Here is a 16,275-nt window from a genome sequence, read left to right on the forward strand (position 1 = left end):
TCTATATTATATCTTATGGTATTTGGATTAAGTTAATATAGACAGGTTCCTTCAACCCCCAACCCACAATGCCCCATCTCCCTCTCACTTAGACTAATGGAATGCACATTTGCACATATATTTTAGATATGTCGCAATGCAAAACAACTAACACATTAACATGTGTTGACATTCTAACAGATATAAGATTTAAAGAAGCTAAAGAAATAAGTCATTAAACAAGCAAGTTCTCCAAATTGAATGATAATAGCAAAATGACTAGAAGAAGCACGATTGAAGAATATGACAGAACACCAATTCAGTTATTCCAAACAATATTACAAATGAAATCTCCCACATTGAAATTCCAAATGAAAAAATATAAACCTGTCAAAGATAGTAGCAGAATGCTAATTTCATTGGCAAATGATGCCTTTTTCCTTTTGCAGTAATATAGGATATAAAAATATATAAAGTCCTACTAACCTTCTTCAAAAACCCGGCTATTGCTACCGTTCAACAATTCTGGTGTCATCCATGGAAGCTTTCCCCGCACATCACCAGATACCAAAGTATTGTGATTGATTCTTGATAATCCACAATCTCCAACCTAAAGAGTAAATAATTCCAAGTACAGGTTAAGAACTCCTTTGAATCAATAATTCCAAGTATAGGTCAGTAACAACTAACAACAACACATGACATCCAAATTGAATTCATAGAATTGAGGTAAGAATGCACAAAAGAATAAGAATGCTTTGTCTTTTGGCTCTCTCAAGCTACTGCCTAGATGGCACATAAGAGGGTCTGTGCTGCATTTATATATAATGCCAGTGCTTCTGGAACATTGCCTAAAGTTAATGCATGTTGTTTTATTATCTGCAGCTACATGATTGCTTTATGCAAGTAAAAGATTACAAGAAAGACTTAAAAAAAGTGAAGATAAACTTTGGGTTGGTGATTTTGTTCCTCTTGAGATTAATGTACAGGAAAAGATCAATTTGAGAGGGGGAAAAAAAAGGTATCATTTTAGAAAATGTAATGGTGAAGAATAATAATAATTTTTTTTTTACAAATATCCACAAGTTGAAGTAAAAACTATCTAGAATTTTGGTCAACTTCTTTTGAACCGACCGGTTTTGAATATCAAGTTCTTTTGTACCTTAAAATGAACGCGGAGATCGCTGCCTCTGGCTTTGCAGGCTGATTCATCATTGCAAAACAATAAAAACCATTAGATTTTCAAAAACACTCAAACTCATACTAATAAGCCCACGAAACAAACACATTGGTTAAACTACAAATTACTTACAGTTGGTATTGTTGTCCGACTCTTGCGAATACTTCACCTGCAAAAAACTCAGTAACCCAATCTCATAAGAATTTGAACCCACCAACACAAAACCACAGATTCAATGACCCATACATTTTGATTTCGGACTAAAAACATATAAAACATGCTTCATTTTCACTGCTTCTGAAACCCAGAAAACCAAAACTATCTAGAATTTTGGGTAACTTCTGAGTCAAAGAATCTATGAAATTCCTGTTTCAGTAATAGAACAACTAGAGTTTATATTTGGTCATTTGGATGCCTAAAACACAAACATGCTATCAGATTGGTATCAATTATGCTATCCTAATTATGCTATCAGATTGACAGCAAAACACAAGCATCCTATCCTAATTGCAAACGGCATTAAATCGTAATTGCAATTATATCATTTTGAGTCTTTTGATTGTCTGCAATTATACCATCAACATCAAATGCAAATCCGAAATCAAACCCATTACCCATTACCCATTTCAAGTTTTCAACTATACCATTATGGTATTACCTTAGTTAAAAACCAACAAGAATACAAGATCAAATGGAAATCGATTATTTACTGATTGGAAATTGATTATTTACAAGAATACAAGATTAGAGGAGGATCGAAAGGACCCTTCGGCCGTCACAGAGGAGGAGAAGAAAACGGAGAGGGAGAGAGATGGTGAGATACCTGGAGGCGGAGCCGCGGAGACGAGTTGCTGGTGGGGATTGAAAGACTGGAGGCCCAGGTCGGAGGCTGGAGATGGGTTGCCGAGTCGGGAGCACTCCAAGTCTCCAATCGAGTTGGCGAGTTCAGCGATGGGGGGAGCAGAGATGTGTCGCTGCCCGTCAAATGGAAATCGATTATTTACTGATTGGAAATTGATTATTTACAAGAATACAAGATTAGAGGAGGATCGAAAGGACCCTTCGGCCGTCACAGAGGAGGAGAAGAAAACGGAGAGGGAGAGAGATGGTGAGATACCTGGAGGCGGAGCCGCAGAGATGGGTTGCTGGTGGGGATTGAAAGACTGGAGTCGGTGGCCAGTGGGGCTTGAAAGGCTGGAGGCCCAGATCGGAGGCCGGAGATGGGTTGCTGGTTCTAGCGTTGCACTCTTGCAGGTTGCCGAGTCGGGAGAACTCCAAGTCTCTAATCGAGTTGGCGAGGTCAGCGATGGGGGAGCAGAGATGTATCGCTGCCCGTCATGCAACCGCCGTCGATCATCGATTCATCAAGGAGAATAGGAGAGAAATCTGGGTGAGAGAGGACTGGGTTTCAGAAATGGCCGATTTTTGAGAGGTATAGAGTTTCTGTTGGTAAGAGAGTTTAGACAGAGCGAGAGGTAAAACGAAGGGGCTGCTAGGTTTTGTGTTATGTAAAAACAGACTTCAAATAAAAAAAGTCAAACTCACCTTATTCAAACAACAGAATTTCTTAGCTCTGTTGTTTGAATAGTTTTACATTCACTGGTCATCGATAGGGTTTGGGAATTTAGGAGGGAAAAGACTTATTCTTGTTGGAGGGAAATCCAAACGTTTTGCTAAGAAAATTTTTATTTTTTCAGACGACACTTAAGTGTCGTCTGAGTCTGACCATATCTTCAAAATGAAACAAGCATGGTTTCTCATTGTATTCAGACAACACATTTAATTTATGTGTCGTCTGAGTTTAGTCTGAAACACTCAGACGACAGAAAATGACTATTCTGTCGCCTGAACTCTGTTGTCTGATAGCTTTTTTGGCATAGTGATGCACTAGAATGCTTTTCTTGTGTAAAATGTTGGTTTCAATGATTGGAAAATGCACCCCTTTTTCTTTTGAAGTTTAAAGTATTGGTTATATGAATCATTTGATGGTTTGCAACGTTTGTATTTGATAGAGTATTGTTCATTTGGTAAATGGACCAAATGAATGCACAATCTAATTCAGAAATGGGATGTTCAAATGATCACACAACAGATTAGATATAATGATCACTACCTGTTGTCTGAATGGCCAAAAATGGGACAAAAACACATTGTAATCAATTATATCACACATCGGTTTTTAACGAATCAATGTTTTCTAATTTATACTCAAACAACAAAATTAATTGAACTTTGTTGTCGTAAAAGTTAATCACACAATAGAACCAATTGAACTCTGTTGTCCTAAAGTTAATCACATAACAGATATAGTCCAAGAACTGAAGTTTGAAGATCAATCAGATAACAGAAAAAATAAAAAAATGTTGTCTGACAGGCTTAACATACAACATCTTAAAACTGGCACTGTTGTTTGAAGACAGCACCTCAACTACTGTGTAGCTGCGCTTGGCATCTGCCGAGCCATCTGCCGAGCTATCACACAACAGTTATAACACATACCTGTTGTCTTTGTGTTTCTCACACAACTATGTTCCACCGTTGTCTGAATTTTCAACAGACAACGGCTCACTCTACAACGGTTGGTCTCCAAATCCCACAACGGTTTTCTGCCGTTGCCTGATAAGGTTTTTGGTGTAGTGAGATATTGGAAACATCTTGGTACAACATTAAATTTACATGAAAATAGTTCTGAATACCTCATTAACTTGAGAACTTGGGCTGAGTTGTGAGTGAGATTGAATAAGAATCAAACAATTGATAAAGAGTTACAAGAGTTAATTAAGAAAGATACTGAACATTGGAAAGAGGTTATGGTCAGAATAATTGCTATTGGGAAATGTCTTGCAAAGAATAATTTGGCCTTTCATGGAACAAATGAAAAAACTTAAGAAGATTCTAATGGAAACTTTTTAGGCTTACTCGAAATGATTGCTAAGTTTGATCCCAAAATGAAGCAACATTTTCGACTTATTTAAGATAAAGAAATTCATTATCATTATCTTAGCCATAAAATTCAAAATGAGCTTATTGGTATGTTGGCCTTAAATGTCAAGAGTGCAATCATTAAAAAAAATCAAAGAGGCAAAATATTTTTCGGTAATCCTTGATTGCACTCTTGATGCAAGTCACAAAGAACAGATGACTATAATTATAAGATGCGTTGATGTGACGAGTTCTCCAATAAAAATAGAAGAATTCTTTTTAGAATTTCTAAATGTGGAAGATACATCTGGTTTAGGGCTTTTTAATGAATTACAAGCAGGTTTAAAATCTCTTGATTTAGATATTGATTGTGTGAGAGGACAAGACTATGATAATGGATCTAATATGAAAGGAAAACACCAAGCTGTTCAAAAAAGATTGCTTGATATAAATCCTAGAGCCTTTTATATGCCGTGTGGTATTGTCATTCTCTTAATTTAGTATTGTGTGACATGGCAAACTCTTGTCATAAAGCAAAATCTTTTTTTGGAACATGTCAGACAATTTATACGATGTTCTCTAATTCTACAAAGCGATGGAGTGTTTTACTTGAATATATAGATGACTTGACTTTGAAATCTTTGTCAACTACACACTGGGAAAGTCATATTGAAAGTGTCAAAGCTATAAAAACTCAAGGTGCCCAAATAAAAGAAGCCTTAAAAAAACTAGCAAAAATTAGTGATGATGGAAAAATGTGTAGGGATGCTGAATCTTTGATATCTGGTGAACTTTCAAGCTTTGATTTTATTTTAAGTTTGGTTATTAGCATGATATTTTGTATAAAATTAACTTGGTTAGTAAAAAGTTACAATCCAAAGATATGCTTCTTGATGTTGCCTTGAAGAATTTAGAGGGATTGGTTTCTTATTTTGAAAAGTATAGGGAAAATAAGTTTAATTCTACCATGACTGAAGCTAAAGAAATTGCAAATGACATGGGAGTTGAGCCTGTATTTCTTATAAAACGTCATGTTTGCAGAAAAACGCATTTTGATGAAATTCCAAATACTAAAAGGGAATAGGAAAATGCTCAAGAGTCCTTTAGAACTGATTACTTTTTTGTTTTAGTTGATGATATGGTTGTTTCTCAATTAAAAAGCAGGTTTGAACAAATGAAAACTTTTGAATCTATTTTTAGCTTCTTGTTTGATGCATCAAAATTAGCTTATTTGGATGATGATGAATTGAAAAGCTATTGTTTGAATCTTGAAACTGCTTTGAGAAATGGTGAGGGTTCTGATATTAATGCAAAATATTTGCTTATGGAATTACAAATTTTGCAGAAGATGTTGCCGAAGGAGGCATGTGAAACAGATAAGGCTTAGACATCCATTCAAATTACGGAGTTTGCAAAGAAAATGGATATGTTTCCAAGTGTTATGGTTGCCTATAGGATTTTATGGACTATACCGGTGACAATAGTATCTGCTGAAAGAAGTTTTTCAAAATTAAAATTATTAAAGTCTTATCTGCGGACAACCATGACTCAAGATAGGCTGAATGGATTAGCTATTTTAACCATTGAGAGAAATATGTTGGCAAATGTTGATTATGAAAAGATAATTGATGATTTTTCTTCAAGAAATGCAAGAAGACATCATTTTAGACGATTTGTAATCTTTTTTATACGGTGTTTTGGTTTTATGTCCCCCCATTGTATAATGTTTCTTTATGTAATAAAATCAGCGTGGGGATGAGCTGCCCATCTTGACTGGGTTCCAAACTCCTAAAAAAAGGATTTAGCGTATGACATTTGTAAGAATCATTACATGTCTATTTAGGCTAGTTGGGCACACACAAAAATTTCACCATAGGCAACAAAAAGCTCAGGATCGGCCCTGTAGAATAGAATGAGATCAAGTGAGCAGATTTGGAGGTCCCAATAGAAACACTATTCTCTAAATGCAAAGTTGTGTGAGGAGAGATCTCTTTAAGGCTAATATAAAGCGAATCTGGGTGAGGAGTATTCCCTTACTGGAAATCCGAGTGAGGAGTGGAATCCATGTGAGCAAAAATTTCCTCAAGACGAATCTGGGTGAGGAGAATTTATGATGGAGTAATTTTAGCAAAAAAAAACAAACATGATGGAGCCATATTTCAAAAAGCTTATTTTAATTCAAAAAACTTTATGGAATCATATAGTCATTTTTTGGATGTAGATGAAGTTTTTTTTTTTTTTTTTTTAACGAGAAGAGGTCAGCCCATTATATATATTCAACAAGTAGTATAAAAACGAAACACCCCTATGAGGTCGATAGAAAGAATTGTTCCTTAGGGAACCCTAAAACCTATTCTAAAGCAAGAATAAGATCCAGGAAACCCCCAGTACACCCAACCTTTTACGAAATCCACGCACCATTATTCCAAACAAAGATCAAAATCCTCCGAAGTTAAATAAGTAAAATGATCCTCAGAGAATTTGATCTTTGCGACCTGATAAAAAAAAACTAAATGCTAGGAATGGAAGATGACAAGTCACCTTCCATCCCCTCTAAAATTAAACAAGCCCAGTAGGCCCACCATTTAGCCCACAAAGGCCCAGCCCACATGGCACTTACGAACGACACCTTAAGAACTGCTAAGGGCACCCCACCACCACCTCTGACTTGCCTTACCGCTGCAAAGCTCTAGCACAGAGTCACTGCTAGACCATCATGATCAGGCCGATTTCTACCCCAGCCATCGGAGTCCCCTAAGAGAGCAGATTGAGCCAGATCCCCATCCTTCACCATCCATCAATCACTACCCTCATCTCCAAAATCAACCAGACCAAAACACCCCAAACGGGATCCATCAAGATGCATCAGATTCACCACGACCAGTCCTCGCTGACCACAAGATTTTGGGCTGCACGACCAGGTCTGTGCACCATCGCTAACGCTACCATCAGAGGGCATAAACCCTCTCCACCTCCAAGGACCGATTATGCTATTCACACTACCTCCTTCACACATCACATAAGGAATCAGAATTAGATCCAAACCCGAATCTAATAGTCCTCCACCAATGCCATAAACATCAAGCATAAGAGAGAGTTAGCATTCAGCAGCGCGCCCCAGGACAACACATAATACGCCAGAGGAAGGATCGATTGTGGCAAGAGCCATAGTTTTGGGAAATTTGTCGAAGACGGGAGGCCAATGAGTAAACCCTAGCAATGACTACAGAATCGATAATTTCGCCGATATTTCGGTGAAATTTTCATTTTTTTGAGGCTCTGATATTTTGGATGACTTCCAACAATGTTTTGTTCGATATTTTCGGCATTTCGCGATATTTTTGAAAAATTTGCGATATCTTCGAAATTTTAGGGAATATTCGCGAATATTCCTCAAACAAAATACATAGAAAAACTTGACAGAGTCAGGATTCGAACCTGTCTCCTCCAATATCAAGTCAAAAAGCACCCCAGCCAACTCGATTGGAGTTGATTTTAGTTCTTCTATACTTTTTATTATTATTAATATGCTATTTGATAAAATAAATTACTAATTTCTTTAGACAATTAATTTAAACCTCTAACTTCTAAGATATAATTTCATCAATTCTAGATTTTTAGTTTTTTTACTCTAACATTCCTAAATACTTTTGCCATGTTGTAGAAATATTAATTCATTTCTATTTGTTGATTGAATAGCTTTACAACTTTATAAAATTTCTAATTAGAATTATATATTCTAAAAGTACCAAATATTATACGGGCAACATCAAACATTTACTCTAAATTAACTATGAAATGAAGCTTGGTCACCGTTTGTTTTTTTTCTCTTTCTTCCCAATATAATAGATAATTGATCAAATAAGTAGTTCACAAAGTTTCACTTAAAATTTCAATAATTTTCTCCTAATTTCCATCATTTTTTTCAAAAATTTATCTATATCGAAACTTTCTCAATATTTCCATTTTCTGAACCATCGATATTTCCTTGATACTCGATATTTTGATCATTGAACCCTAACAGAGCTGCTAGGTCACAGATGTGATAATGTAGATGAAGTTGACATTTATATCTATTTATATGTAAATTCAATCAATTGAATCTTTTAAAAAAATATATATATATATATATATTTTTCAAAATATTCCCGATGTTTTCTATATCTATATTTTTTTAATTTTAATAGAAATGTAAAAATCGATATTTTAATCATTGATTATGTGTATATCAAAATATTGTAGTAGATAAGACAACTTATTAAACAAATTATATGAATTCTTGTCGATTTTGAAACCCGAAATGCCATAAAACCAATGGAAATTGCATTTAGTTGTTAACTTCATCATTAAGAATTGCGGGTGATTTCATCATTAAGATTTGCGGGTGATTTTTACTTGAATCGTTCGATTTTTACTTGAATCGTTCATTATTGCATGTCCTCCCCAAGACTGAATGGCCTCATATGCGCTGCACCTCTCCTTATCAATGACGTTACATTTATGAGTCCCACCGACTAATCATCTAAGCTTTCTTTTCTAAGTGTTTTGTCTCATTCCAACAATTAATAGTTGGTCATGAGTTGTGGCTGTCCTTTTAAGATATTGTTTCCGTACAATTTCGTCTCATAGTCAACCAATATTCCATGTAATGATTGTAATCCTTGAATCAACCAACAATTAATAGTTGATCGTGAGTTGTGGCTGTCCTTTAAGATATTGTTTCCGTACAATTGCGTCTCATAGTCAACCATTATTCCATGTAATCCTTGAATCAACCAACAATTAATAGTTAGTCACGAGTTCCACAGCGGCAAATCCTTTAAGCTTTTGTTTATGTCTCATAATCAACCAATATTATTTGATTGATGATATATTTACTTACTTGGAATGAGAATAAAATAGAGAAAATTATTACTGGGTAAAAATCTTCTTGCGTTTACTAACACACAAAAGAATCGGAATGATTCCGGATAAAAGTATTCATGCGTTTGATTATGAAGAGGGGAATATGAGTTTTGAAATCAAAGCCTCCTGAATCAAGACCGATTATTTTCTTCTCACATTTTAATTGTCTCTAATTCATGATTATTTCTCATTCCAAGTATGTAAACGTGCCATGAATGAATAGCCACTATGCATCAATTATTGATTAGTAACAGGTAAGTGATGGCAACAAATATAACACCTCTCAATTCCCAACTCTTTGCACAACCAATAGATAAGTATAAAATGAAGAACATCATAGCAAAAGAGGTCAAACCATTTATTAAGTTCAGCAAGCGGTACCAAAATGATACACTCAGATGGGGTCGACAGAAAAAATTGTTCCTCACAGTACCCTAAAAACCTATCCTAAAACAAGAATAAGAGCCCAACATACCCTCAATACACCTACATTTTAGGAAGTCCACCCATCATTATTCCAAACAAAAATCTAGAATCTCCGAAGGTAATAAAGAAAAATGACCCTCAGAGTACCTAGTTTTGCCGACCTAAACAAAATTTAAACAATTTTTGGAGTACTTTGGAGTACAAGATGACTAGTCACCAAAACCTCCAAGTCTTCGGCCACAAAGTCATCGGAATTCCCCCTCGTGACAGCCTCATTGTCTTTGGTTGCACATGAAAAACCTTGGACTCTTTGGCTTCTGCGCTTACTTGATGTATTAGAACTAAGGCTGTCAATTCCGACACGACTTGATAACACGACTCGAAACATGCACGAAATAAAGCGGGTTGAACCCGCATGATTAAAAAGTGGGTCAGCAACGGGTCAACCCGTCATGACCCATTTAATAAACGGGTCGGCCGCGGGTCAACCCGCCAACACGAAGTGAACCCGTATAATTCGATTATGCTATACTTCATTTTTGAAATTTTGGAAGTTTGGAGTATTTGATCCTAGGATTGGACAATTTGAAATATTTTGCTTCATCATTATTGGATTGAATTATTTATGAATTATATATAATTATTTATATTCTTTGTCTTATGGAGTTTTTAGTGAATTTAATCAATTATGCATTTTTTTAGTTAAATGGGTCGCAGTGTTAGCCCTTAAATGAGTCATTTTGTCTAACACGACACGACCTATTTATTAAATGGGTTAAGCGGGTTGGAAACGGGTAACCCGTTTAATAAATAGGTTGGGTTTGAGTTTAAATTTTTGACACTATTAATAAATGGGTTAAGTTTGAATTTGTCTCTTCTGACACGACATATACCTTGACCCGACACGACCCATTGATAGCCCTAATTAGAACTCTTATTGGCTTTTGTCTCCTAAAGTCATAAATGGTTGATTAGATGCATAACTAAAGTATCTCCGAAAGATTACTAGTTTGGCACTCCCTGCACAGAGAGCCACGGACAAAGTAAATATAATTAAGCCCCGCTTCCAACCTCTGGCTAGCTCTTTTCATCTTCTACCTTCTTCAACAAGTAGAAAAGCCCAAATCTAATTGCAGGCAAAAAAACTAAACTAGATCGGGACAAACTCACTATATCCACCAGAAAAGGCCTAGAGAAAAAACTAGAAATAAGATTTGCTGGACCAATTAGCAGCTCAATTATGGTCCAAAGGAGAACCTAGCCCAAGTTCGAAGCCCAAAAAGGCCAACCCGGCCAAAACCCATCTCCACCCCGTGCAGCATGTATGCCCGTGCAACGGCCACGACCCCGGTCGCCGCCCTTCGAGGAAACGTCACCTCCCATCGCCGCCGCCATCTAAGCAAACGAGTCTGGCTGCCCATCAGGCCTGAGCCAACCGGGTATGGGACACCAAACACACCCCGCCGTCTACTGCATGCCAACGACGCCTCCACAACCTCCAACCAGCGTCCCCGGAACCCTGCCGCTACCATCTTTGCCACCAACGAGGATCGAAAACGGATGAACGCCGGCCAATCAATGTTAGTTTCATTTGGTACTTTTGCTATGATGCATGTGTTCTCTTTTTGTTTCATCTGCTGCGCACAACTATATATATGTTTCTAGGTTCTCTGCTTCTAAATTTTCATGCGCATATCAAGGTTTTTAATTATCTGATACTAATTTAGTGGCCGGAAATAGGGAAGTGACAGGTCTATTTGACAAGCAGGCAGAGATATACGTAAAAGGTCGGCCAACATATCCCAAGGAATGGTATTCTATGCTGGCTGCTCTCACCCCACAACACTCTTTAGCTTGGGATGTTGGCACTGGCAATGGCCAAGCTACCGTTGGTGTAAGTTTATTGTGGGCAATTTGTCCAATAAAACATATCATTGTTGTTGAATCTGTAGATTAAGGGCAGTTTGGTGAAAGGAAAAAATCATATGCAATTCGTATCTGATACACAGTTTGGGGACCTTTTTTTTTATGTTCTTTCCTAAATGAAATACTGTGTCAGCACTTTTGTATGCATACCGCTAAACTTCATGTCACTATACACAGCTTTTAGAGCATTACGACCAAGTAGTTGCAAGTGACATAAGTGACGCACAATTGAAATATGCCATCCAACACCCTCGAGTTCGATACATTCACACTCCAGCATCAATCTCAGACGATGAAATGGTAAACTTAATAGGGGGTGGTCAAGAAAATTCAGTTGATTTGGTTACAGTGGCTGCTGCCATTCACTGGTTTGATCTCCCACGCTTCTACTCGCTTGTCAAACGCCTTCTGCGACAACCAGGAGGCATAATCGCTGTTTGGTGCTACAATGGCATGGTCGTAAGCCCCGACTTTGATCTTGTAATGAAGCGTTTACACGAAAGTTGTCTACCATTTTGGGACCCGAGGACAAAGTACGCATGGGGGGGTTATACGACACTTCCTTTTCCATTTGAGAGCGTTGGATTGGGTCGTGAAGGTGAACCTATCACACTTGAAATACCAAAGGAATTGTCATTTCAGGGGTTTGAGAGGATGTTGAGGTCTTTCTCTGCAGTCGCTACAGCTAAAGACCGGGGTGCGGATTTGTTGTCTGAAGATGTGATTAAAGAGCTTCACAGAGCTTGGGGTGCGCATGATCTGGTTAGAACAGTTACATACAAGGCATTTATGCTTGTGGGCAGATTATAATCTTTATGTAATGCTTATTATATCCATGGAATTGGGAACTAAAACGTGCTGTATTTGTTTATGCAAATTATAATGTACGTTTGTGTTATTATAGTATTGCTTCTCTATATTTACAATCAGAGTAAAATCTTCAAATGGTACTCGAAATATCAATTGCAGTAGTTTTTTGGATTTCCACATTATTTGTATCATTTTGAAGTTTGTCATTTAGACTAATTTCATTTCATTTGGATTAGGGCTATCACTTGGTCCATTCGAATCGGTTTTTGGTCTTACCAACTTCAAAACCAAAGCTTTCGATCTCAAAATAGAGCTACCAATTACCAATTAAAATTTTCGGTATTTAATCATAACTATCAAATTCGTTACTTCGGTTTGGTATAACTTACAACAAGTATTTCTTTGTAATATAAATTCTTTACAAGTATTTCTGTCTTATGTATATATGACATCTTAGTCATTTTTAATAAAACTAATTATTTAATGGTCTTTTACCAAGTTACTTAAAATACATATGCTATAAATGTTGTATCAGTAATAGAGAAGTTTTAAATACACACCCCCAATTACTTAATACACACTCCTTACTCAATACACTTACCATTTAATTTCTCATTCTAATATTTTACTAAATACACAACCCAAATTACCTAAAATATCCTTAAACTAAAAAACCATGAAATACAGTATTATTTAACTACATTAAGGCTACTATTTAATTTGATTAGTATATATTGACATATTAGTGTTTTATAATTGACCATATTAATTACTTTGTTAGTTATTTGGAAGTCCATAAGGATTCATTGTTGTTACCTTCAAATAGATGCTTAGAAATAAGTTTTGTATTAGTTGAGTTCTCATCTACCAAACACCATACTGATCAAGTATAAAATTTTGAGTCGAACATTCAACCAAAATTGTATCAGTAGTTTCTCCACATTGGCGGAACTACAAAATTGTCATTTTATAGTCAAACAAATTAACAATTACAAAGTTTTATACATATGATATTTTATATTAGATAATAAATTGAGTAATCATAACTTTTAGGAAAAAAGAAGAAGAGAGTTTCTATTGGGACCCCTAAATCTGCTCACTTGACCTCACTCTATTATGAATTATTAAATGACATATATAACCTACTATAAAATGACTATTAAGGACAATAATTATACCAAAAAAATATTATATTTATTTTATGTAGACTTTCTAGATCAAAAATATTAGATTGTATTCCTTATCTATTTTCATTTTCCAATTTCACTGCATACTCATTAAAGTCATATATATGTTTAATAAGAATTAAAAATATGATTAAGATCATGTGACATAAAAATGTATGATATATATGTTGAACGCATATTGGTGAGGTAAAACAAAATAAATCCTCTTATAATTTATGACCTAAATCGAAGTCAATCCATTATATTTGCAAAAAAAAAGAAAAATCTAAAAATATTTAAATAATTAATCATGTGGTACAAAAAATAAAATAAAATAAACATTAAAAAAATAATGATTTTTTTTTTTTAGAATAAAAACAAATGATTTCTTCATTTTTTTTGTTTTTGCACAACTAAAATAGAAAAAAAAAAACATAATAGTTCATGGCATTTTCTTATTTATTAGACATTAATTTTTGAAACTCAAGTTTAATTAATAAATGTATATTTAGTTAAGATTTATAGAGTGATTAAATCATTGAAATGACTAAATTTTTTATTTTAAAGATAATAATTTGTTTGCAAATTATATGAGTGAGGTTATTTGAGGAAGTTTAGTGAGGTTTAGTGAGTAAATTTAGTTTTTGAAAATTTGATAAGAGGTGTAAAAAGCATAGAGGTCAAGTGAGTACATTTGGAGGTTCCAATAGAAAAACTCAAAAACAAAAGAACTAAAAAGTGGGAGTAAAGTGATTTGTTTTAAAAACATTAAATGCCATTGATTTTGAAATCTAAATTATATGGTTTCTCACCCCATTTAATTACAATTTATTTAAAGGAAATTTAAATTAGATGGTTTCTGACTTTATTCTTGTTTTAAACCTCATGCCATGTATATAAATTTATTGTGTTTATAATTATAGAATCATATATATAAGGAAGATATGATTCTTATTATTTTTCTTTTAATACATAGATGTTTATTTTGGTCATTTAATCTACCTATAAAATCTGATTTGAAATATAAAATAATAGAGATGTGTATTAAGTAGTTTGGGGTGTGTATTTAAAATTTCTCTTAGTAATAATGTTAATACTATTATGAAAAGTAATTATGTTATAATATAGTACAGATTTGCTCACCTAAGGGACAGTTTTAAAGGACTGTGAGCGACAAGTGTATCTCAACCACATGTATTAAATATAAAAGCAGAAATTATAACAACTTAAAACTGTGCATTTATTTTCAGCCGTCAGATTCACTTGTCCCTCTCAGTCCCTTAAAAACTGTGTATATAGCTAATTTTTGGATAATCGGTAAATTCGGTATTTTCTAAAATCAAACTAACTTTTCGATAATATTCGATTTCAATTTTATTGATTTCTATCGATTACCAAAAAGTCAAAAGATAAAATATTGGTTGGTATTCGATCGATTCTATATTATCAAACCAAATGGCAGCCCTAGTTTTGACTAAAGCATATCAGCATCTCGACAGTTCACTTCTTAGGACACCATGAATAGATTAGTTCTGCAAATTTTCGGCCAAATTGGTAACCGTTAAAGTATCGAACTAGAATAAATCAATGGACGAACCAATCTGTCAAACCTGATTCATTCATATCACAGTTTTGAATGCCTTTACGATTATACATTTAGACGAAAATTTGCTGAATGGTAGAAATGTTAATAAGTGATTGAAAAGTTGGTCAAATAATCAATCCCTTAAAATGACAAAAAAAAAAAAGGATCCCTCACTAGAAGGGTCCTATATATTAGGGCCAGCATTTTGGGCCGAAATGGCGAAACCAGCCGAGTTTCGAACTGGCCCAAACCGTGTTGGGCCGAAATCTCGGCTTGTCGACAACTCGGCTCAGCTGAGCAGTATCGATGGCTCGTATTCGGTTTGGCTATGGTATGAGATATTGCATACCGTCGGTATAACGTCCCGAACCTGAATATACCAATTTACTAGTCATTTGGACGGTAAACGATCCTTACTTTCACTTTTACTGTCGTTTTAGTACTTTTAGTGGCCCTAAAAGATGACTTTTTGTTCGGATCAAAATTTGAGAAAATGTTCTTCATAAAAGTTGTAGAGGACGTTAAACCGAGCGCGTGCATATGTGGTACGTAAAAATCGGAGTTCATATGCGAAAGTTATGGCCAAAATACTAAACTTACTGTTCATGGTAATTTTCTACAAATAGCCGAGTTACTGTGATAAGTTTCCATTTTCGGAAACTTACCGAGCCCTCTCCTTTCTCTCTCCCCAATTCTCTCGTCCTCTCCGACCTCGTCACCTTCTTCCGGCCATAGCTCCTCCATCCGGCGACGGATTTTGATGTATAAGATGTCGTTGGAAAGCTCTCTTCCTTCTCTTCATTTCTGGGTTCGTTTCGTAGCTTAATATGAACTTTGGAAGGTGCAGCAAAGAGAAGAAGAGGACGGTCACTGTAGCAGTTTTGAGTCAACGCCGATATTTTCCTATTCTGGCAGTCTCCGGCCACCAAACTGGCGTCGAAGGTTCGGTTTTTGACATAGATCATTTCCCCTAAGGTCTTTCATTTCAATTTGCAGTGTAGAGGTCGAATTAACAATTTCAATTTCTAGGGTTCTTGGAATTTCTGGAAATTTTTCACCGGCCAAATTGGAGCTCTTCCAGGTAAAATTGAAACTTGTTGTAGTTGAGAAAGAGGTTGGGTTTGTTGAGTAGATGGTGCTGCCAAATTTTGGTGGTCATCGGAGGTGGTTGCCGGTGGCGCGTGGAGGCGTGTAGGGCAGTGTTTTAATTCCGGTTTTTAGCCCATTAAATCCTATAAATTGTGTAGAGCTTGTATGTGAAGTTTGGTAATTTTTGGAGAAACTTGGAATTAATTAGGAATTTTGAAGTTTAGGGTTTCAATTATCGAATTACGAGAATCCGACCGTTGGATATCTCTCGGTTCTGACTTGGAACC

The 16,275-nt window shown here is 35.4% G+C and overlaps 1 protein-coding gene across 1 annotated transcript; it reads left to right on the plus strand.

The window, feature by feature from the left end:
- The first annotated feature begins 10,487 nt into the window (after window positions 1-10,487).
- Window positions 10,488-12,240, plus strand: LOC112178304 (putative methyltransferase DDB_G0268948). The gene is made up of 3 exons (XM_040512127.1): window positions 10,488-10,992; window positions 11,153-11,306; window positions 11,516-12,240. The coding sequence occupies exons 1-3, from the start codon at window positions 10,733-10,735 to the stop codon at window positions 12,146-12,148; spliced, it is 1,047 nt and encodes a 348-aa protein (XP_040368061.1). The 5' UTR covers window positions 10,488-10,732; the 3' UTR covers window positions 12,149-12,240.
- Window positions 12,241-16,275: the final 4,035 nt, after the last annotated feature.

Source organism: Rosa chinensis, chromosome 7, assembly GCF_002994745.2.
Source record: "Rosa chinensis cultivar Old Blush chromosome 7, RchiOBHm-V2, whole genome shotgun sequence".
Lineage (NCBI taxonomy): Eukaryota > Viridiplantae > Streptophyta > Magnoliopsida > Rosales > Rosaceae > Rosa > Rosa chinensis.

Bases quoted from the DNA above. Each gene is read 5' to 3' on its own strand.
- LOC112178304 (XM_040512127.1), top strand. From the start codon at position 10,733: ATGTATGCCCGTGCAACGGCCACGACCCCGGTCGCCGCCCTTCGAGGA. The intron at 10,993-11,152 runs GTTAGTTTCATT...GGCCGGAAATAG, and splicing joins ATGAACGCCGGCCAATCAAT to GGAAGTGACAGGTCTATTTG. The intron at 11,307-11,515 runs GTAAGTTTATTG...CACTATACACAG, and splicing joins ATGGCCAAGCTACCGTTGGT to CTTTTAGAGCATTACGACCA.